Consider the following 22,733-nt stretch of genomic DNA (forward strand, 5'->3'; position numbering starts at 1 on the left):
TTCCTGAAAAACTTTAGTGTGGCAGTGTTGCACTGTGCTAAAACAGACCACTGCGATTATGGAATAATAACCGTAAAGAAGTCTGCAAATGTTTTTAGGTAGGTTTTATGTGTCAAAGTAGCATCCATTAATGTTAGGACCCTTGATGCCCAGAGCATCAAACTGTCTTCACCAATTTGCCTCCATCCCATAGTGTATGCTGGTACCATCTCATTCCCTAAACAACACATTCACCCAACCTACCAGAACTCTACTACCGTTCTGATGCCACATGTCTATTCTAGGCATTTCGAAGTCAGGGGTCAGTATGGGCACTATGCAGCCTCATACAAAGCAAGCTTCTGACACCCTTTTAATGCCCAATCAAATCTCAGAGTCAGCATCAGTGAGGTACAACAGAGCAGAAAACAAAAGACAAATGACATCATTTATTGTTTTATGTTTAAAATGAAGCAATGTTGATTTTGGGCTGGTCAGAGTCAGGAATGTAAGAGTGAAAGACCACATGGAAAAAACCTGGTTACCTGGTTGTGTTTAACCAAAATATTCCTCAGGCTGCATTTTTCATTCAATTCATATTTTGTGGTAAACAACTTTGTCACAGCAAAAGTATCAGACAAGTTTACAAAATAACATTCACAGTATATGGTTTTTAATTTCAGAATTTAAATTAGCATTGAACTTGGAATGAGTTTAATAGGCTGGGTGTCTATCCTGTCATAAAATGCATTATATTGGTCACATTTGCCACTCTGGTTTATGAATTCTAAACAGATTATGAGATTAATCGTGGGGGAAGAAAGATTTTGGGGAAGAGAAAACTCTTCTAGTCTGGTTTCGATCTAGTTTTAAGTGAGTTCTTGTTGAAAGGTATTTACATTTTACATGCATATTCAGAGATGACTGAAAAATGTTAATGAGATTACTGGTATTTTACACAATTATTACAGAGCACTGACAACATGAATTGTAAGACTTGCCTGTGAGTACAAAACTCTGAGCTAACAGAACAAATATTTCATAAATGTATATACATCTGTGATCTGTAATGTCAATTTCCAGTAAATACTTTAAATTAAATGTATAATTTAATGTTAGGATAATTCCAGAACTAACTAATAAGATATTGTTTAGAATCGGTTACATTAAGTTACTCTAGTTAATTAAATTTGGTCAGATAATTTAGTTAACAATGATTATAAATTGGAGTCTGATCTTTAATTCTATATTGGAGTCAAATATTTAAGTCAATCAGTTAAATAATAAATTTAACCTATAACTTAGCCTATTTCCAGGTCATAAAAAAGCAATGAATGATTGTAATAACATTTTATACTTAGTCCTACAACAACTGCACTTCCACTGTAAATCTTCATAACAAACACTTGTAATAGGATTATATTCCACCATGTTTTACAACATATAATCAACAGTAAAATATGAGGTGTTGACAGGAACAGGCAACACTCATTAAGCTTTGATGTGTTGCTGTAACAGCGTTCAAGTACAGAACTCCAACAGACATACACACACAATTTTTTTCTATAAATCACATCCTGAAACCTGAATGGGGATAATGTCATTTAGCAAGTGGATACACTGTCTGTTTTAATGAGATGTTATTGATTGGTTGGGGGATATTTTTCAACACATTGTACGTAATTATTATAAGGCAGAGGATCACTACACACATTTAAACTCACGAAATACAGTCAACAGCAGGTTAGTGGGCTTTGCTGGTAGGATAGAACTTAACTACAAGATGCACCTTATTTGAATGTGTATTCTGATTGCACCATACCCACTGTATGAGAGTGCTATCAATCTCTGTGAGCTATTGCAGTGAGCTATTCAAGCTGTGGTCACTAGGAAAACTGCGACTCATGTTGGACAGGCTGGCCATTAAAGACTTCACTTTATGTGCATAATAGTTTCTCAAGTTTACTGAAGGTACTTCCTTAATGTCCCCATTGAAGTCACAGCTCCTCATGGCGATCTCCAACTGTTTCTGCCTCTTATAAAACAAAGAGAATTTGTTGAAAATGAGTGTGATGGGCAGCACAACTACCAAAATGCCGGCAAGAATGCAAGCAGAGGCAGTCAGTTTTCCTGCAATAGACCCTGGGACTACATCTCCATAGCCCACTGTAGTCATGCTGACTGTTGCCCACCACCAGCAGGCTGGGATAGTAGTCAGTCCATCATTTTCCTCCTTCTCAATGGTATAGGCCATCACAGAAAAAAATGATACCCCCACTGCTAAATAGAGCAGTAGCAAACCCACTTCCCTGTAGCTGTTTTTCAGTGTTGCTCCAAGTGATCTCAGGCCTGTAGAGTGACGCGCCAATTTCAGGATTCTGAAGATCCGCATCAATCTCAGGACTTGTGCTACACGCCCCAGGTTCTCCAGTGTGGGGCGCCTCTCAGCCACCAGATTAATCAGTAGAGTGAGATAAAATGGTAGAATGGACACCAAGTCTATAATATTTAATGGGTGCTCAAAGAAACGAAGTAGGTCTGGTGCAACAACGAACCGGACAACCAGTTCGAATGTGAACCAGCCTATTCCAAAATGTTCCACTGTCTCAAAGCGGGGGTCTTCCTGAAGCAGCCCTTCACTGTCCACTATGGCAAAATCACTCATGCTGTTCATGCACATTGTGGCTATGGAGCCCAGCACAACCAGGATAGAGAAGATACTAATTACCCGGCTGGATAGTGAGTATCCAGGATTATCCAACATCAGCCAAATTTTCCTCCTCATTCTCCCAAATGGCTGCTTGTCAAACTTGGTGGCATCACTATAGAATACTAGAATCTCGTCAAAAGAAGATGTAGTGCTGCCCTCGTCACTTTTGTCCTCCCACTCCTCCTGGTAGGGCTCCATTTTTCTGCAGTGGTAGGTGCTGCTGCAACAGGAGTCAATGAAAAAGTCGTTGATCCCCCAATATTCGATTTCTTGAGTAAATGAAAAGATGCAGAGCTCTTCCATAACATGTAAGCGGCCCGTGTTATAGAAATTTAAAACATAAGGGAAAAGTGCAGGGTTTCGATCAAAGTAGAACTCCCTCTCAGCATCATCGTAATCATCACACAGTTCCAGGATGGATTCTTTCGACTCACATCGCAGCAGACGGGCAAGTCGCGTCTCAGGGAACCGAGACAGTATGCTAGAGAGCAGTCTCCTCTTCAAGCCTCCTACATTTATCCGTATGGCGCTATTCTCTGCATTAAATACATGGAAATCATTCAGGGTAGGTGCAGTCATGTCTTGGAGCTCGACGTAAGACTGACGATTGCAATGATCAAAATCCTTTCCAGAAATCATGCGGGCTTTTGTGAGACAATTCAAGCCTGAACGCATTCAGAGCTGAGAGTTGTAAAAACTCATTAAAGAGCTGAGCATTTCAACGGGTTTAGAACAAAAAACACTGCCTGGATGTTTGACACATTGAACGAATGGTTGAGCCCTTTAAAATGCCATCCGACGATATAACACGCGTCATTGTCCCGAGTGTTTAAGCGATCGATCAACTCACTGCGTGAAACGCTCCTCGCTTCGATTGCAGTAAAAACCGAGTGATTGTAACAAGTTGAGATTTGGGATTGACAGAGCAGCTCCCAGACCTTTCGCTTGACGCCCTCCAGACGAATCGATGTCTGTTCGAATAGTGTGAGACGCGGTGAGGGGTTTCCTTCCCGCAGCACCGTCTCCAAATCATCAAACCTTCTCCTTATACAGCTGATTTCTTAATGCGCACGAAAGAAAACGACAAAGAAAGAATGATTTCTTTGTCTGAGGAGGAGGAAGACACTGCTAGCTGCATGCCGTGTTGCTCTTCTGAAAGGGACAGATCCACTCCAACCGCTCCAGGGGTGCGCGAGCTGCTGCTTATGACGACAACGAGAGAAAATATTGCTCATCCCTGCTATTGTAACAGTGGCATTCTAAATAACTATTTCTCTCTCCCCTCCCTCCCTCCTTCTCTCTCTCTCTCTCTCTCTCTCTCTGAAGAAGTAACTGTGGGGGGTGTGACCATTTTGATTAATTAATAACTTTCTCTACTTCATCATTCATTTTTTAAATCACTAGATGTGCTCAGATCTTCAACTTTACTATTCAATCCGGCAATTGTTTTGCATGCATCAAAACACAAGAACAGCTTTAAGCATAACTTATTTCCAAGGAAATGTGTTTGATTTAATGTGAAAATGCTCCTGTTCAGCCTACATTCAAATCATTGCATGCAATCATTATACTCTTACTGTCTGCTTTACTCTTGCACATGGGTTTAAAGTGACCTTGCAAGAAATGAATATTATTATTCAGTGTTCCAGGTATTCCTCAATTCGTGTGTTTTTGATCATTACAAATCTTTATTATTATTTTTCTTTTCTTGCTTTTTGCATACATTTTATTTCCGTGTCACTACCCTTCTAATGCACTACATGGGTTTAAAATGACCTGTATTTTTCCCTATGTTTATTTCAATCATGGCTGAGTGTTCAAATCATTGAAAGAAATGTATTTTATTATTTATTATTCCAGCTATTCGTTAAATATCTTGTTTTCGATTCACACAAATGATGTTTATTTTTCCTCTATTTTTTTTTATAATCAAACACAGTTTTTGTATTCATATGTCAATTTGACACAAATGGGTTAAAATGATCCATATAGGAAGCTCTGATATTTGCTCATTTTTGCAAATAGGAACAAGTTTACCTCGGAAATAAATCTACTGCCGCACATGGTTGTAGAGATTCTGCATGAATAACAGAATGAGGAAAATGAGGCAATTCTTAGTCCTAGTCGGAGTCTAAAATATCTGATGCTGATGACCTAGACCACTGGAGTCCAATCAGGGCCAGTGTGGGTTTAAGATTTAATTCCAACCACACAAGGGACACACCTGATAGTCCATTGAAAATAAAAATCTAAACAGGCGAAATCTGGCGTGGCTTGGTTGGAATGAAAACCTGCACCCACACCGACCCTTTGTGGAAAAGATTAGACACCCCTGACCTAGACTATATACCACAGGGTCACTCTGAAGTTGTGGGTGTAAATCCAGCTCTTCTTGATGAAGTAGACTCACCTGATGACATTGGAACCTTGTCTGATAAGTTTTTTGAAGAAGAAACTCAAATCTAGTCCAATAGATTGAGAAAAATGGGTTTTTCCTGGAGCAAGCATCCTCACAATTAAAGCAGAACAAGAAACCTCCACATCCTGAGGAGCTGCCCAGGACCTGCACCCAGTTCAACAGCTATTTCACCGAAAGATGCCTGAGATATGTACATCAGTGACAACATCATTGAGGAGGTTTTGAAATGTACCAAATTAGAGGGACAAAGAGTAGCAGCATCAAGAAGAGTGAAGACGCATTGACAGAGAAATTCATGGCCTTTATTGATTTTACCCTTCTTGCAGGTGTTGACAAGAGCTGGGATGTGCCTTTGCAAGAGCTGTTCATGGATGTGCTGCAATCTGTCCATTGTGGGGACTCATTGCCAGACCAAGCTGGAGTTATCACCATTCATGAAGGATTCAAATTGAGAGAAATTCATAGCTCAGAATTTTGATTCTATAGCAATATGACCATTATAAGATTTATGCCAAAGAAGAAAAAGGCTGTTGTGAATGACAACAGTGTTAAGAAGAAACAAGAAATAATCCAGTACTAGGCAATTGGTTTGCACCTACTCATGTTAAACAAGAACATTACTCAAAATCTTACATTCCAGTGCTCATGTTAGTTCTCTCGCCAGTGTTCTGTATTGTTTTAAGATTTATAATCACACTCTTGATGTCACCCAAATAAGGATGGGTTTCCCTTTCGAGTCTGGTTCCTCTCAAGGTTTCTTCCTAATAACATCTAAGGGAGTTTTTCCTTGCCACTGTTGCCATGGATGCTAATCAGGGATAAATGCACACCATTTACCTTAACTGTTAAATTCTGTAAAGCTGCTTTGAGACAATGTCTGTTGTGAAAAGCACTATAGAAATAAACTTGACTTGACTTGACTCATGTAAGTGGACAACATGGAGGTGGCCAATGGTGTTATGGTACAATGTGCTGGATGTTGCCAACATGAATGCTAGACCAACTACACAGCACAACACCCTGATTACATGGAGGGTTACATGACCAATGCATATTCATCAAGGAACTGGTCAAAGAGCTTGTCATGACACATATGAAGAAGAACTTGGAGGGCATGCCCACCTTCAAAACCATATTACAGTGGCAATATGGGAAGATGTGGGATAAAAAACAAAATGCAATCACTACTCGGCTACAGGAGGACATCAGACAGGAGGGTCAATTGAAAAGGAAGAGGTGCAGGATCTGCCCAGCCAAAAATAATTTGTGTTCACTGAAAACAAGATATTTCTGAATATCTATGGATCATGGAAATTATAATTAATGGAATATTAAATGCTCAAATCAATTAATTTCAAAAGATAAAACATGAAAAATGCCCAGTCATGCATGAAATAAATATGGGTCATTTTAGACCTGTGTTGTGCATTAGAAGAGATTTGCTTAGCTTGTGCATTAAAGGGTCAAAGGATCACCTGTACACGTACTCATTTCAGCAGCAACAATGTGGCAGCAGCACCAAGCATAAACTCTGGCAGATACAAAATCTTCATCTTGTAAAAGTTAGGATCATTGTGACTTTAACCTAGCATATGCAGTTGGCATTACATGGGCTGGTTTGAGTATTTCCAAGACTGCTGATCAGCTGGGATTTCCACACACATAACAGTATCAAGAGATTATGTGTGATGGAGATGGTGTGAGCAACAATTCTATGGGTGGAAACGCTGTCAGGGATTCAGAGAGGAAAATAGACAGGTTAGTTCAAACTGTCAGTTAGGATAATGTAACTCTACAATCCTTCGCTACTTTGATAAATGGAAATAATCTCAGCCTTCACAAAATCTCAAAATTGTAGGTGTCACCAGAAGATGTCAGCAAAAAACAGGATTTTGAGGCAATCATAGCCACAGGTTTATAAAAAACAGCTGAAGATTAGATAATAAACACTGTCTTTTTCCCCATCTAGAACTGTCAAATTTCATTGTGTTTATAAGAACATTTTAATGTATTTAATCAGCTGCTTGGAGGATTCACAGAGTAAGAATTTCATTGTATGGTGTAACAGACACTTTCCTATACATATGACAATTAAATCTTTAATCTTTTTATTAAAAAAGTTTGTATTGAGGATTAAATTAAGCTCTTGACCAGTATTTGCATTCTTTTATGCATTGTTCCACTGGGTAAATGAACATTTCAGGATAATTTAGAAACGGGGTTAGCACCAGCTTTCTCAGGGTTATTAAATCTGACTCCAAAGCAAAGTTAACATATTGTGATGCTAAGCATGTACAATGTGAATCACTGCAGTGCGTTGTTGATAAATGTTATGATTGTATTCTTAGCAAACAGACAGCCAGAACAGAAACTGAAGAGCATGCCCATATCACATCTTTTGTGCAGTCACAGAAACCTTGTATGTTGTGTAAAGAGTATATGCAATGGTGATTTCTTTTCACTCACAGACTCAAAAACATGACAAAAGCCATAATATAAGGTGGTCATGCATTGTATTTAATCCATTAATTGTTGGTGATATCGCAGGTACGTAAATAAATGGTGCATGGTGACAAATATAAATGCTAAAAACTAATATAAAATATGATACAACATTGTTTTGACTATTTTGAAGAATGTTTAAAGAAATACAAAGACATTTTGTTCAGTTGTAAAGATATAAGCATCTAGAACATATAATTAATTTAATTTTGTATAATAATTAAATTATATATGCATAAATTAAATATACAAACATTGAAAACAAGCATTTGAACTTAGTAAACCACAGTAAAATACGTTTGTTTAGTAGACAGATGCTATAAAAAGAGAATGGAATGGAGAAATGCATTCAGACCAAAAGTTGGTATGATGAAATCACCAGCAATAATAAAGGCACTATGTGGATATTCTGTTTGTCTGTTTGCTAATGCTAGCCCCAAGATCTTTGATGGCCTATTTAGCATTAGCATCCAGGAGGACATACCCAGTAGTGATTATGGCACTAATAATCAATAAGGAATTATGGTACATGGCTGAAATTGGACTTGAAAACAAACAGAACAGGTAATCATACTTCATTCATATTCATACTTTTGCCATCCAAACAGCACAGTCATGTCATGTCTTTATTGCTCATGCAAGACAAGTGTATTAACCAGAAGGTCAAGAAGTAATAACAGATTATTCAATCTGTTTGGTAGGCAAGCCTATTACATAACTTAAACTACTGGATAGTAAGTGTAAACACATGCTTTGGACCTTTTGCAGGCAGTTCAAAATAATTCACTACAGCAGCATGAACAACCAGACTCCATTCCAACAATTCAATTCAATTCAATTCAATTAATTTTTTTCAATTTACAATTTCTATTTGTTAGCACTTTTAACAATGAAGATGGTTTCAAAGCAGTTTAACACAAAGAATGAATAAGTTGTTCTTTTAAGTGTAAGTTTGTCCCTGATGAGTGAGCCGGTGGCGACTGTGGCAAGGAAAAACTCCCCGAGATGGCATAAGAAAGAAACCTTGAGAGGAACCAGACTCAAGAGGGATCCATCCTCATCTGGGTCACACTGAATGTCCATTTTTTACAGATAAACGATGTTGAGGTGTGCAGTGATGGTGATCAGAAGTCCTGAGTCAGTGTAGCAGACTGTTGACATTAACTACAGTTCAAATCCAAATCTTTAGAGTTCCTGTTCTTATTCAACAATTTCATGGTTTCCTAGGGTGTTCCCCAGTTGCACAGAGTGGCCTCCCTTTGAAGAGAACACCATCCAGAGGCAGGCTGGGTAGAATTGGGCAGATCCAAGGAGAAGAAAGGGCCGGGAACAGTGGGCACTGAAACCTCAGGAGCATGTTTAACTGGACTTAGAAAGAGAGAGAGAGAGAGAGAGAGAGAGAGAGAGAGAGAGAGAGAGAGAGAAGGGAGAGAAGGGAGAGAAGGATATGGATTATTAAGTATACTTATTGTTGTATGAAAGTTAGGGACACTGCAGTTGGGGACTCTGGCAAGACTCGCTATGGCAGCATAACTAAAATGGAGATTCAGAAGGTAACACAACCATGAGTGATCTCTGGGATAAGAGACAGCCCACTACACCACCGTGAACAAACCTGAGTGAACATGTGAGAGTGAGGGGAGGACATCATACAAATATCCCAGTTCCCGAACACTCTATATCCATGATCCTTCCAGATCTGCTCCTTTACCTAAGAAAAGACCTACTGGTAAAAGACGACTAAATAAATATGCTTTTAGCCTCGACTGGAACACTGAGACTGTCTAAGTCCCGAACACTGATTGGAAGGCTGTTCCATAACTGTGGGGCTTTATAAGAGAAAGATCTACCCACTGCTGTAGTCTTCATTATTTGAGATACCAACAAATAGGCTGCAGCTTTGTATACATCAGGCTGATCATATTGGTACACTGGTACATTGGTTTACTCAGATACTGTGGCACGAGACCGTTAAGTGCTTTATACATCAGTAGTAGTATTTTATAATCAATGCGAGATTTAATGGGAAACAAGTGTAGACTTAAAACAGAGGTGATGTGGTCATATTTTCTAGTAAGAACACTTGCTGCTGCATTCTGAACTAACTGAAGCTTATTTATGCACTTACTCGAACACCCAGACAGTAAAGCATTACAGAAGTTAATCTATATGTAACTAAAGCATGAACTAGTTTTTCTGCATCCTTAGATGACATCATATTTCAAATTTGATCAATATTTTTAAGGTGAAATAAGGCGATTTTGGTAATATTATACATATGAGCCTCAAAGGAAAGACTAGGTTCAATGATCGCACCTAGGTTTTTGACTGCTGTACACACCGAGAGAGAAACTATTTAGAGATGCTACGTAATCGGAAAGTTTACTTCCAGCTGAATGTGGTCCTAGTAAAAGTACTTCCGTCTTATCCGAGTTACGCAGAAGGAAGTTATCAAGCATCACCTGTCTAATGTAATTTACACAGTCCTCAACATTTTGAAATAAACAACTGTGTATCATCAGCATAGCAATGGAAGCGAATACCATGTTTATGTATAATTTAACCCAGAGGCAGCATAAATAAGATATATAAGATATATATATATAAGAGAAAAGCAGTGGGCCTAAGACAGATCCTTGCAGAACACCAAACTTTATCTCAGAGAGTGTGGAGAACTCACCATTTACACCAAGAAACTGATCAGTCAAATAAGACCTAAGCTAGGAGAGAGCTGTTCCCTTTATTCCAACAACATTCCTTAGTCTAGCAAGGAGGATAGTTTGATCAATGGTGTCAAAAGCTGCCAATAAAAAGGTAATTTACCACTTTAACTAACGCTGTCTCTGTGCTATGATGAGGCCTAAATCCTGACTGATAAATATCATAAATGTATTCCTAAATATATGTGAGAATAACTGCTGTGCTACAAACTTTTCTAGAATCTTGGAGATAAAGGGGATGTTTGATATTGGCCTATAGTTGGACATTTGACAAGTGTCAAGGTCAGGTTTCTTAATTGGGGGTTGATAACTGCCAGTTTGATGGATTTAGGTAAATAACCAGTGCTGATGGAAGAGTTTATTAGTTTTGAAATAGGTTAAATTACTTCTGGAATAATCCGCTTGAAGAAACTTTTAGGCAGGGGATCGAAAATACAAGTTGACAACAGATCTCTGCAGATTAGGCTATTCAGACCCAAACAAGCAGGACTAAATATATGCCTCTTTATCATACCTCTATTCTTAAATCATATTAACCACAGTTTCGAACCAGTAAAGCATAACAATCATCAGTAGTCTTAACCAGAGAAAACAATTAAGCACAGAAAGTTTATATTCATGTAAAGATAAATCAGAGATGTTGTAAGTCCAAGCCTTCAAACTTTTATTGAAGGCCTTAAAATCTATTCTTTCTCTAACTTTTCTTCCATTACCTGGCCTTTCCACCCTTGCCTGTTTATTCATTAAGGTTTGAAATAATGCCTGTAGATTTAGTTTGGTGCTCTATTACCAAAGGCACAAACAACACAGCACCTAATATAGTTACAGGGATGGTAGTCCACAGTGTGGCACTCCCCCTGGTGGACCTTGCCATACAGTTCAAGGTCCCGATCTGGAGAGACATTGTATCTCCTGCCCCACCAAACTGAAACCTCTTGCCAGAAAGTGGCTGTGACAGGGAATTCCCACAGGGAACACTCAATACTCTCTGTACCCAACAAGACAACAGGATATAACACTCCATCTGTAGCAACACATCTGCAGGAGACAGAGTCATTTGAAGCATGAATCCTAGGCCTCACAACAGACAAACATAAACTCAAACATTCTACATGTTCTGTTTCTCAATTATTAAACATTTAAAAGATCTGTCATGGAGGAGTTGTGTTGTATCTATCATCAAGGATAAAAACACATACATTTAAATATAAGTGATATGTGTTCTATAATTCCTACATTCTGTTAAGCTGCTTTGAGACAATCATCCATCATGTAATGAATGGTATTGTGTATATTTTTTGTACTAAATATCAAAGCTTTTAAATATGTATAACTGGATTAAATATTTAGTTTGCTTGAGAGCATATTCCGGTAGATAACCAGATTTATCTCTCTTGTGACTCATTCTTTAAAACTCTTTGACCTGAATATCATATCATTTTGAAATTCTTAATAAAATCTGTATAAAAGGTGTAAAAACATCTACTACTGCATGATCACAGCCAAACAGACATTAGCACTTCAACCAGTCCACACTGAAAGCTGATTAAATCTGATATTAATAAGAAAAAAAACAAGGTAGTTAGCATTTAACACAATCAATTTGTATAATATATACATCATAATAATAATATAAAGACATGGTTTAACCGACTTTACCATAAACCAATGATCTTTGGTCAAATTAATTACATTTTGTATAGGGTCACGTCAAAGAATTCTGTCATTTATTTAATAAATTTTTTTCTCCAATATCAGCATACACAATCACGTTTTATTTATAGCATTACTTACATAAACATAATTGTTCTTGTTGTTTATTTGTTATTTATTATTTATTTAAAATTCTCATTTTTATCATAAAAAGAAGTAGAATACTACTTCCACTGCTACTACTACTACTACTAATAATAATAATAATAATAACAACAACAACAACAACAACAACAACCATTAATAATATTAATAATAATAATAATAAAAACATTGTAAAATAAATTACTGAACTTGCAAGTTGGTAATATTGTGAAACTGTGCCATTCAGAATTGGTTTGTACTGATTGTAAAAAGTGTATTTTTGTTTCTTGCATTCTAACTTGCTTCTGAATGTACATACACATGTACATACACACACACCCACACCCACACACACTGTAAGTATAGTGGTAGGCACAGGATGAAGCACTGAAATAATAGCTCCAGTGTCATGGAAGTTAATGGCCAACCCCCCATCCACAAGCTTCAGCCTACCACATAACCCCCCCTTCTCCCCTCGTTCCTTAACCTCAAGTCCTGCAGAGGCACAGATCTCTATTGTCCATTCATGCACAAAGACTCAGTTTGTACATGCATGCATTTCACTCTGTTGAGGACAGCTAGAACAGTCACAGCAGCAAAACCGTATGCATCCTGGTGCAAAGAATCAGCTAAGGTAGTTTTGTAATTTTAATACAATTACAATAACTTGAATTTAGTATGAACATCAGTGTGATTAGTTTGCTGATTGGTTGTGTGCTGTGTAGTTTAACATCTTTTCATTTCAGCCAACATTGTATATAATCTAACATTAATTACAGCGAAGCCTCGTACATTACATTGCAGTCGTTTTCTTTAATGTATGTTTACTGTTACTTTCATTTACAAAACAGTGCATAGACAAAGATTTATTTTCTTCTTATGCATCTTGGGACCTACACCTGAATATTCAACATGGAGGTAAACGGGAGTCACAATTTAAACTACCAGTCAAACAGCTGTGTCTAGTAACAGTCAAAATTTAGCTTACATTCTACAAACCTAATCAAAACTCAGACCATCTAATCTGATGAAAAAATTTATTTACTAATTACAGACAAAATGTATTTTACAGGCCCATACTAAATTAAACTAAATTTAAAGCGTCCTCTTAGACAGAAATGAAATATAGCCAAACTATAGTCTCTGAAATGCATCTAATGAAGACTTTCATTAACTGGACTAAAACATTTTGCCATTAATCTCTCATTAAACTAACATAACCACCAACAGTACTAACCCAAATACACAATCTACCACATTCAGTGTACTCATGATCAAGTTTTGGAAGATATCTTTATGAAAGTACATTTATTTTAACTATGACTTTCTCATTTATGTAATTTTCCGTTATCAAAGTATTTGTGGAACTACTTTTTAATAGTGTTGTCTGTTGTTTAAATAATGTCAACTTTTAATTAAGACATACAAGACAAATATCGAGATTATGCTAGACAGTAATTACTTTTTGTCCACTTAATTATGTCTTTAGAATGTTTTTGTAGTATTTCCTCTTTTCTTATAATTAACAGGCCTCGGTTTAGCTGGAGCTCTATTAGCAGACTGCCATTTTTGTTTAAAGGCAAAGTAAAGTAAAGGTCAGAGTTAGGACTTGTGTTATGTTGGCTCATCTTTTGAAATGTTATCCGTCAATCAGTCTGTGTCATTTGGCTGCATTTGGTGGAGATTTTGTTGCTCTTTTGACTCTGGCTATTGAGCTGAGGGTGTTGTGACTAGAGTGACCTTTTTCTGCAGACATGATGTGGGTTGGAGAGTTGGCATGATTACGTCTTTGCTGTCATTTTAAGCATGTTTCCTTTCTTTCATTCACTTCTCATGTCTATCTTCTTCTTTGTCTTCTTCTCCACCACAAGAAATGTATGTAAAAACACAAAAATCTGGCATTCTTATCTTTGGGGTTTTTTATTCTGTTATTTGCTCTCTGTATTTAATTAATTGTTTGTGGCAGTGTACAGACAATGTTAGTGGTTACACCACATCATCATAATAGAATCCAATGAGGGGTCTGGATAGGATTCCTCCAACTCTCAGACAGAACTAACAGGCTCCTTATATGTATTCTTTCTCTTATTGGTCACCACTGTATTCCGTGTATTCAATCTTAAAGCAGGGGTGAATCTACAGTTGTCTTGGCTAGTGTTAGACTTTTACAAATATCTTTATTACATTGTGATCCTGCAAACTTTTCTAGTGGCATTCATCAGCTGTATACCTTCTCCTCTGTTTTTCTTTTTACTAAGCTGTTAAATTCATTATAAATGGTATAGAACAATCAACTGGATCCAGTAGATCCAAAACTATTTGGATTTGCAGAGCCATGCACGATTAAGTTCTACTGGACTCCAGCGAAATCTCTGCTGTATCTGTATATAATTCTGAAGTCATACTAATGCAATAGGGCTGCAAAGAAAAAATCAATTTTCTAGTTAGTGTGCACTAAGTATGCAAATGCAGGAATTCATGACAAACACCATTTTCCACAGATTACACCTTATTTCTAAAAAATATGTTCTGTGTTCTGTAAATTCTAATGCCTATTTCATTGGGCCACAGTATCTCTAAAACAGCAGGTCTTTGTGTGGTGTTCCTAGTATGCATTATTTAATGACTACCAAAAATAGTACAAGCCCCACCAGTTACTGTAAGTGGTGGCAAGCCATGGGTGCCAAAGGCTAGTCTGTCAGATTAGTTAAAGTGCATATACTGACACCTGAGCACCTACAATGGGCATGTGAGCATCAGAACTGGTCATGAAGCAACAGCAGAAGGTAGTCTGGTCTGATAAACCACTTCTTTTATATCATGTGGCTGGCCAGGTATGTGTGTGTCGCTTACCTGTGATTAAGAGATTGCAGCAGGATAAACTATGGGCTGCAGGCAAACCAACTGAGGGTATATGATGCTCTGGTCATTGTTCTACAGTGTTCTGTAACTAACATAAGCATTTGTGTGTTTGTTTATGGACTTTTAGGTTTCCTGGTTTATTTATGGACTTTTAGGTTTCCTGGTTTATTTATGAACATTCAGGTTTCCTGGTTTATTGTCTGCCGGCCTGTTTTTTCTTACATTTAAAGCTTTATATGCAACTGCATACAAATTTTTTTGAGTGTACAATTTTTTTACTATAGCTTGCCTAAGGGAATAATGGCCGCAATCCTAAACATACTAATTTGTATCTTTTACTTGCCTGGGCTGAACATAGTGCTTAGTTTTTCTGCTAATCCTTGAATTGCTATTTCATCCGCTTCTGTGAATACAGGGTCAATGTAATTAATGCATGTGTTGTGTATTTTTAGATATTTGTTCTAGGGATTATCATCGCAATATGTGGCAATCTCCTCATCAGTATTTCATTGAACATTCAGGTCAGTGTATCTAATGTGAAAAGATTCTAGCAGATAACTGCTAGTATCTGACTGCTACTTACTGCTTCTCTTTCTATAGAAATACACCCACACACGCCAATCGGAGCAAGGCACCAAGCCATATTACACCAGTCCTCTGTGGTGGTATGGGATTCTACTCATGGGGCTTGGTGAACTTGGTAACTTTGCTGCATATGGATTTGCACCAGCTGCCCTGATTGCTCCTCTTGGTAGTGTGTCTGTCGTTGGTAAGCCCTGATGCTTCTCTCAGCAAATAGCACTGAAATGCCGGCAGAACTGTTGGCCCACTAGCACACTAGCACAAGCTTGATTATTTTATTCCTCCTTTCTCACACTGATTTTGTGAGCTTCAAGTTAATTCCTTTAAATGTTATTTATATAGTGCTCTACCTACCAATGACCAAATGCAAGAAAAAGAAATTGTGTGTGTACACTATAGGGATGAGACAGTGATTAGATTAGAGACAGTGGCATTGAGTAAAAGACAGGAGGTGGAGCTGGAGGTAGCAGAGCTGAAGATGTTATGGTTTTCGTTGGGAGTGACGAGGATGGATAAGATTAGAAATGTGTTTATTAGAGGGACAGCGCATGTAGGATGTTTTGGTGACAAGGTGAGGGAGGCGAGATTGAGATGGTTTGGACATGTGCAGAGGAGGGACATGAATTATATTGGTAGAAAAATGCTGAGGATGGAGCCACCAGGTAGGAGGAAAAGAGGTAGGCAAAGGAGGAGGTTCATGGATGTGGTGAGGGAAGACATGCAGGTAGTTGGTGTAAAAGAGGCAGATGTAGAGGACAGGGTGGTATGGAGACAGATGATCCGCTGTGGCGACCCCTAATGGGAGCAGCCGAAAGAAGAAGAAGAAGAAGGCACTATAGGGATGAAAGTATTGGGACACAAGAGTTTAATAAAACTTTACTGTTAGCTAAAAGCAAGCTTGCTAGCACCTGGGTGGTTTTAGGATAGTTAGGATAGGTTTGTTAAAATTGACAAAAAAAGACAAAAATTCCCTTGAAAGCACACCAGAAAAAGAGAAGCAGAGCCAAGGTCTTCGGTATATTAAGATGCTGAATTACAGCTGTGCTCTTCATAAAATCAACAATACCAGTATTGAGGCAAAATAGAGGCAAAGATTCGCAAAGAAAAATACAAAAATAAATTATCTCAGATAAATAATAGCGTCACTGTAAGGGATAAACAATCCACTTTGAACGCTGCTGCTGCCACTCTTCCAGATTAGTGCTGTAACACATAGTGAGTATATACTCTCAAATTAACAATCAAAGTGTAGTTTTAGCTCCAATATGCGGTAGACAATTAACGACAATAACCTATTCTCTCTCTCTCTCTCTCTCTCTCTCTCTCTCTCTCAGCCAGTGCTGTAATCTCAGTGGTTTTCCTGAAAGAGATGTTACGAGCCTCTGATCTACTTGGTAAGATCTTATATCATGATTCAATAATAATGTAAGGGAGATATTATTTGTAAGCAATTCTACATAAAAAAATTGTGACATAAAACAAATTTCAGGGCTTCAAAAAAGTGACTCTACAGTGGTCCATATGTCCAGTGTCTTTGTCTTTTCCATAGGGGGTGTTCTTGCTCTAACTGGTACATACCTGCTGGTGACCTTTGCCCCACACTCTGCCCCCCATGTCACAGCCAACATGGTGGAGCGCTGCCTCATCAGTGTGCAGTTCCTCGTCTACTTTGTATGTCTCTTTAACTGGTTGCAAATATCACAACAATCTGTTAGTTTTAGAAACGTAAGCACAGTTATTGCATTGTTAATTTTGACAAACATTGAAAACGGGTATGTTTTTTTGTAGTTATTATATGTGACGTGACAGTAAGACTATGATGTTATAGCCATGTACATATTGACAATTTGTTACTACTGTTACTACAGTGTTTTCTAGTAAATTGTATTTGTTAATCTCTCCTCTAGTTTTCTGAAGTGGTTCTGTTTTGTATCCTGCTCTACCTGTACAAATGCAGGAACTTAAAACACATTGTTGTTGTCATGCTTCTGGTGGCTTTGCTGGGTAAGAGTATGCACATCTCATATAGTCAATAAACAATTGGGGTCCAACATTGATTTAAAAACAGCATTTTGGAAAAATGTGTGTATTTCAGCTTCTGTGACTGTGATTTCTGTAAAAGCTGTGTCTGGAATGATCACAGAGACAGTCCGTGGGAGCCATTTACAGCTCACTTACCCCATCTTCTACATCATGTTTATCATCATGATAGTCTCATGTGTCTTCCAGATTAAGTGAGCATGCAAGAATATTTTCAGTTCTTTTATATACTAAATTATAGCCACAAATGTATTGGCTTAGTCATGTGACTAAATAATTAGAATTAAAATAATTAATTCTGGAAATATGTTTGAAATTGTGACTGTGATAATCAATTATTTTCCTCTTCTTGACAGATTTCTCAATGAAGCAATGAAGATGTTTGATGCCACAGAAATTGTTCCTATTAATTTTGTTTTTTTCACAGCCAGTGCTGTAATAGCAGGTACTACAAATTATATTTTGAATTTTGAATTAATCAACATAATTTTGTACAAGAGTTGTATTGTATAGAACATTATCAAAACTTTATGCCAACAAACTTATATTGAGTTCAGTATGTTTCTTATAAAGTACAAAGCAGTCACTAGCATTGAATAGTATAAGTGTAAGTATAAACTTTTGTAGTATAGTGTAATTGGCCAGATATCCTCAAACTAGAAAAACAGAAAACACTGAATGAACAATTCCTGAAACATTACTTATATATTCACTAAAGATTTTAACATATACGTTTTAAATAAATCATTGTCAATACTTTAAATGGACCTGAAAAGTTGCTAGTTGCAAATAACCTTTACAATATAATACATGTTTACAATACATGTGGCTCAGTTCCAGGCATTCCTTGACATTTTCTCTTGAAATATATGAGCATTCCGACCACTTGTTGTTCAGAACACAGTTCCTTTACCACTGCATCTGTTTGAAACTCAGTTTAGTTCAACTGGCCAGTTATTGTGTTTATATATGCACAAAGAAACTGATCTGAAATAATTTGGAACACTTAAATGAACTATGACACCAGACATGTCAATCATCTATATTCTATCTTTAAAAAACATCTTTAGATTCACATTGTGGCTAATTCTTCATTCTCCTTTGGTAATTTTCTTTGTGTATATTCGTCATTGTGTTCAATACAATTTCATTTAAGTGTTTGGTTATTTAATTGTTATTTAAGAGTAAAACAAAACTGATATATAATATGTTTCTTTTTAGGTATTTTATTTTATGAAGAGTTTTATGGTTTATCAATTATATACATCCTCATGTTTGTGATTGGGTAAGCATTGAATTATACATTGCAGGTGAATACTTTGCACATTATATAGAGGACAAGATTTTCCTGTGCTGACTATGGATGTTGTTCTTGATAATTAATAGGTGTTTGTTAGCATTTACGGGAGTGTTTCTGATTGCTAGAAAGAGACCAAAAATAAAAATGGACAGTGTCATTATCTCTATGGGTCAAAGCTCAGGTATGTTTATTAAAAAATAGCAAAAATCCATTTAGCTCCAATGTAACAAGTGCTCTACAGTAAGTGTTCTGTGTTTTCCAGGTAAGAACAGCACTGCTAATATACAGCCAGAGACAAAGGACAATAAATTTGGAGGTCTGGCTTCCAAACTTGTGTGCAACACTGGAATACAGCAGGATGACATTTAAATCTACCTAATGTTCTAGTGTGCAGAGTGAAGTGTGTGTATGTGTGAGACAGAAAAGTCTGGTGTGTTATATGTCTGAATAACAAATGTGGGCTGCATGCGCATGCATCAAACTTCATAAAGAAGCAATAAATTAGAACTGGCTGTCTTTATTTGCATGAATTTCAAAATGCCTGTAGAGCATCTGGATCAGTACTGTTTCTCTGTCAGTTCTGAGTATAAAAAGCTCAATGATATTTGTAAGATATATGAAACGAAACTGTAATGAGCCAATTTAATTAAAAATAATATTTATATATTAATAGAATTCTTTTAATTTATAGAAAGGGTGTTTTTTTACATTTTGATTTATTCTGTAATAAATGATTGTAGTATAAAGAATGCTTGCCTGGGTTTTGCTGAAATGTTGGAACACTATCAGTACAAATGATTGAACCACAGTGAACAAATGGGGCTTTATTTTTTAGAATAATCGTAAATTCACACAATAAAAAAAAAATTAAATAATAAGTTGTTATGTAAGGCCCTTGTAACTGAGAGTAATTTAATTAGAATTAACATTTCAATTCTGCATTTTCTTCTACAAACCCGATTCCAAAAAATTTGGGACACTACAAATTGTGAATAAAAACAGAATGCAATGATGTTGAAGTTTAAAATTTTAATATTTTATTCAGAATACAACATAGATGAAATATCAAATGTTTAAACTGAGAAAATGTATTATTTTAAGGGAAAAATAAGTTGATTTCAAATTGCATGGCATCAACACATTTCAAAAAAGTTGGGACAAGGCCATGTTCAACACTGTGTGGCATCCCCTCTTCTTTTTATAACAGTCTGCAAACGTCTGGGGACTGAGGAGACAAGTTGATCAAGTTTAGGAATAGGAATGTTTTCCATTCTTGTCTAATACAGGCTTCTAGTTGCTCAACTGTCTTAGGTCTTCTTTGTCGCATCTTCCTCTTTATGATGCGCCAAATGTTTTCTATGGGTGAAAGATCTGGAATGCAGGCTGGCCATTTCAGTACCCGGATCCTTCTTCTACGCAGCCATGATGTTGTAATTGATGCAGTATGTGGTCTGGCATTGTCATGTTGGAAAATGCAAGGTCTTCCCTGAAAGAGACGACATCTGGATGGGAGCATATGTTGTTCTAGAACTTGGATATACTTTTTTAGCATTGATGGTGCCTTTCCAGATGGGTAAGCTGCCCATGCCACATGCACACATGCAACACCATAAGATCAGAGATGCAGGCTTCTAAACTGAGTATTAATAACAACTTGGGTTATCCTAAACCTCTTTAGTCCGGATGACATAGCGTCCCAGTTTTCCAAAAAGAACTTCAAATTTTGATTCGTCTGACCACAGAAAAGTTTTCCACTTTGCTACAGTCCATTTTAAATGAGCCTTGGCCCAGAGAAAACACCTGCGCTTCTGGATCATGTTTAGATTTGGTTTCTTTTTTGACCTATAGAGTTTTAGCCGGCAAGGTGAATGGCACAGTGGATTGTGTTCACCGACAATGTTTTCTGGAAGTATTCCTGAGCCCATGTTGTGATTTTCATTACAGTAGCATTGGTGTATGTGATGCAGTGATGTCTAAGGGCCCGAAGATCACAGGCGTCCAGTATGGTTTTCCAGACTTGACCCTTACGCACAGAGATTGTTCCAGATTCTCTGAATCTTCGGATGATATTATGCACTGTAGATGATGATAACTTCAAACTCTTTGCAATTTTTCTTTGAGAAACTCCTTTCTGATATTGCTCCACTATTTTTTCGCCGCAGCATTGGGGGACTTGGTGATCCTCTGCCCATCTTGACTTCTGAGAGACACTGCCACTCTGAGAGGCTCTTTTAATACCCAATCATGTTGCCAATTGACCTAATAAGTTGCAAATTGGTCCTCCAGCTGTTACTTATATGTACATTTAACTTTTCCATCCTCTTATTGCTACCTGTCCCAACTTTTTTGGAATGTGTAACTCTCATAAAATCCAAAATGAGCCAATATTTGGCATGACATTTCAAAATGTCTTACTTTTAACATTTGATATGTTATCTATATTATATTGTGAATAAGTTTATGAGATTTGTAAATTATTGCATTTGTACAGTGTTCCAACCTTTTTGGAATCGGGTTTGTATAAATAGAAAACAATTTTAATATAAATGAATTATGATGATAGCTAAAAAGGCAAACAAAGTTATAAGTCTCACACCCCAGTCATTAAACCACCCCTTTCCTAAAAAAAAGTATGCACTCTTCTTCCACATTTCCAACTTCCCATTGACTTTTTTTGTTTAAGCAGTGGCTAAATGGAATTTTGCAAGTGGCAGAACTCTGACAGTGATCAAGGAGATTAAAGCAGATTCAGTTTTAATTAGATCTTAAAGTACATTATATATATATATATATATATAAATAAAAATACAGTTTTACAAAATAAATCACACATGACCATGGAAACCTGGTTTATGTGCCACAGGACTGCTGTAAATCATTTATGACATATTGGTTGGAAAAATATGCCGGATACCGGATCAGTCGAGGCCCGGGTTACCAACGACCGCCACAGGTATTGTTAGCCAACAGGGTACTGGTGGAAATTGGGTTATTGTTAAGGAAGACGTCTACAGAGACGGCAGGGAAAGGAGAAGTATAGGGAAGTGGAGGTTCGGATGAGCACCTTTTAAATTTTGGTACTATGACTGGTAAAGGGAGAGAGGTAGCTGATATGATGGACAGGAAAAAGGTAGATATGTTGTGTGTTTAGGAGACCAAGTGGAAAGGGAGTAAGGCCAGGAACATTGAAGGTGGGTTTAAACTGTTCTATCATGGTGTAGATGGAAAGAGAATTGGTGTAGGGGTGATTCTGAAGAAAGAGTTTAGTAAATGTGTAGTGGAGGTGAAGAGAGTTTCTGATGATAGTGAAGCTGGAAGTTGAAGGGGCGATGAGAAATGATAAGAAATCAGTGCTTATGCTCCACAAGTGGGTTGTGAGATGGAGAAGAAGTAAAAATTCTGGAGTAAGTTAGATGAAGTGGTAGATGGTGTACCTAGGAATGAAAGATTGGTGACTGGGGCGGATTTCAATGGGCATGTAGGTGAAGGGAACAGAGGAGATGAGGAGGTGATGGGTAGGTATGGCTTTAAGAAGAGGAATGTGGAAGGGCAGATGGTGGTAGATTTTGCTAAAAGGATGGAAATGGCAGTGGTGAACACTTATTTTAAGAAGGAGGAGGATCATAGGGTGACGTATAAGAGTGGAGGAAGGTGCACACAGGTGGACTATATTTTATGTAGGAGATACAACCTGAAGGAGATTGGAGACTGTAAGGTGATGGCAGGGGACAGTGTAGCTAGACAGCATCGGATGGTGGTCTGTAAGATGGTTTTGGAGGTGAAGAAGAAATGAAGAAGAGTGAAGACAGAAAGAAGAATAAG

General features: G+C 37.3%; 2 protein-coding genes across 3 annotated transcripts; one reads left to right on the forward strand and one right to left on the reverse strand.

Annotated features, from left to right (window-relative positions):
- Positions 1-413: 413 nt before the first annotated feature.
- LOC124403705 (potassium voltage-gated channel subfamily S member 2-like) lies at positions 414-3,965 on the reverse strand. Its single transcript, XM_046877416.1, has one exon. It carries the CDS (start codon positions 3,362-3,364, stop codon positions 1,835-1,837), a length of 1,530 nt encoding a protein of 509 aa, XP_046733372.1. The 5' UTR covers positions 3,365-3,965; the 3' UTR covers positions 414-1,834.
- Positions 3,966-12,661: 8,696 nt separating this feature from the next.
- On the forward strand, positions 12,662-19,604 carry LOC124403766 (NIPA-like protein 2). Of its 2 annotated transcripts, XM_046877509.1 has the most exons (12): positions 12,683-12,761; positions 12,979-13,045; positions 15,442-15,510; positions 15,590-15,758; positions 16,906-16,965; positions 17,121-17,242; positions 17,479-17,575; positions 17,667-17,805; positions 17,968-18,056; positions 18,833-18,896; positions 18,998-19,092; positions 19,174-19,604. In XM_046877509.1, exons 2-12 carry the CDS (start codon positions 13,040-13,042, stop codon positions 19,278-19,280), a joined length of 1,017 nt encoding a protein of 338 aa, XP_046733465.1. In that variant the 5' UTR covers positions 12,683-12,761; positions 12,979-13,039; the 3' UTR covers positions 19,281-19,604. The 2 variants fall into 2 exon arrangements, with proteins under 2 accessions (XP_046733464.1, XP_046733465.1); XM_046877508.1 differs by lacking the exon at positions 12,979-13,045 and having other exon boundaries at positions 12,662-12,761.
- Positions 19,605-22,733: the final 3,129 nt, after the last annotated feature.

This window comes from Silurus meridionalis, chromosome 21 (assembly GCF_014805685.1).
Source record: "Silurus meridionalis isolate SWU-2019-XX chromosome 21, ASM1480568v1, whole genome shotgun sequence".
In the NCBI taxonomy this organism is placed as follows: Eukaryota; Metazoa; Chordata; class Actinopteri; order Siluriformes; family Siluridae; genus Silurus; species Silurus meridionalis.

What these genes read in the sequence shown, in the direction of transcription:
- LOC124403705 (XM_046877416.1), bottom strand. Translation starts at nt 3,364, where the DNA reads ATGCGTTCAGGCTTGAATTGTCTCACAAAAGCCCGCATGATTTCTGGA.
- LOC124403766 (XM_046877508.1), top strand. Translation starts at nt 12,681, where the DNA reads ATGCATTTCACTCTGTTGAGGACAGCTAGAACAGTCACAGCAGCAAAA. An exon ending in TGCAGTTCCTCGTCTACTTT is followed by an intron (nt 17,243 to 17,478) that starts GTATGTCTCTTT and finishes TCTCTCCTCTAG; the next exon opens with TTTTCTGAAGTGGTTCTGTT. An exon ending in GCTTCTGGTGGCTTTGCTGG is followed by an intron (nt 17,576 to 17,666) that starts GTAAGAGTATGC and finishes TGTGTATTTCAG; the next exon opens with CTTCTGTGACTGTGATTTCT.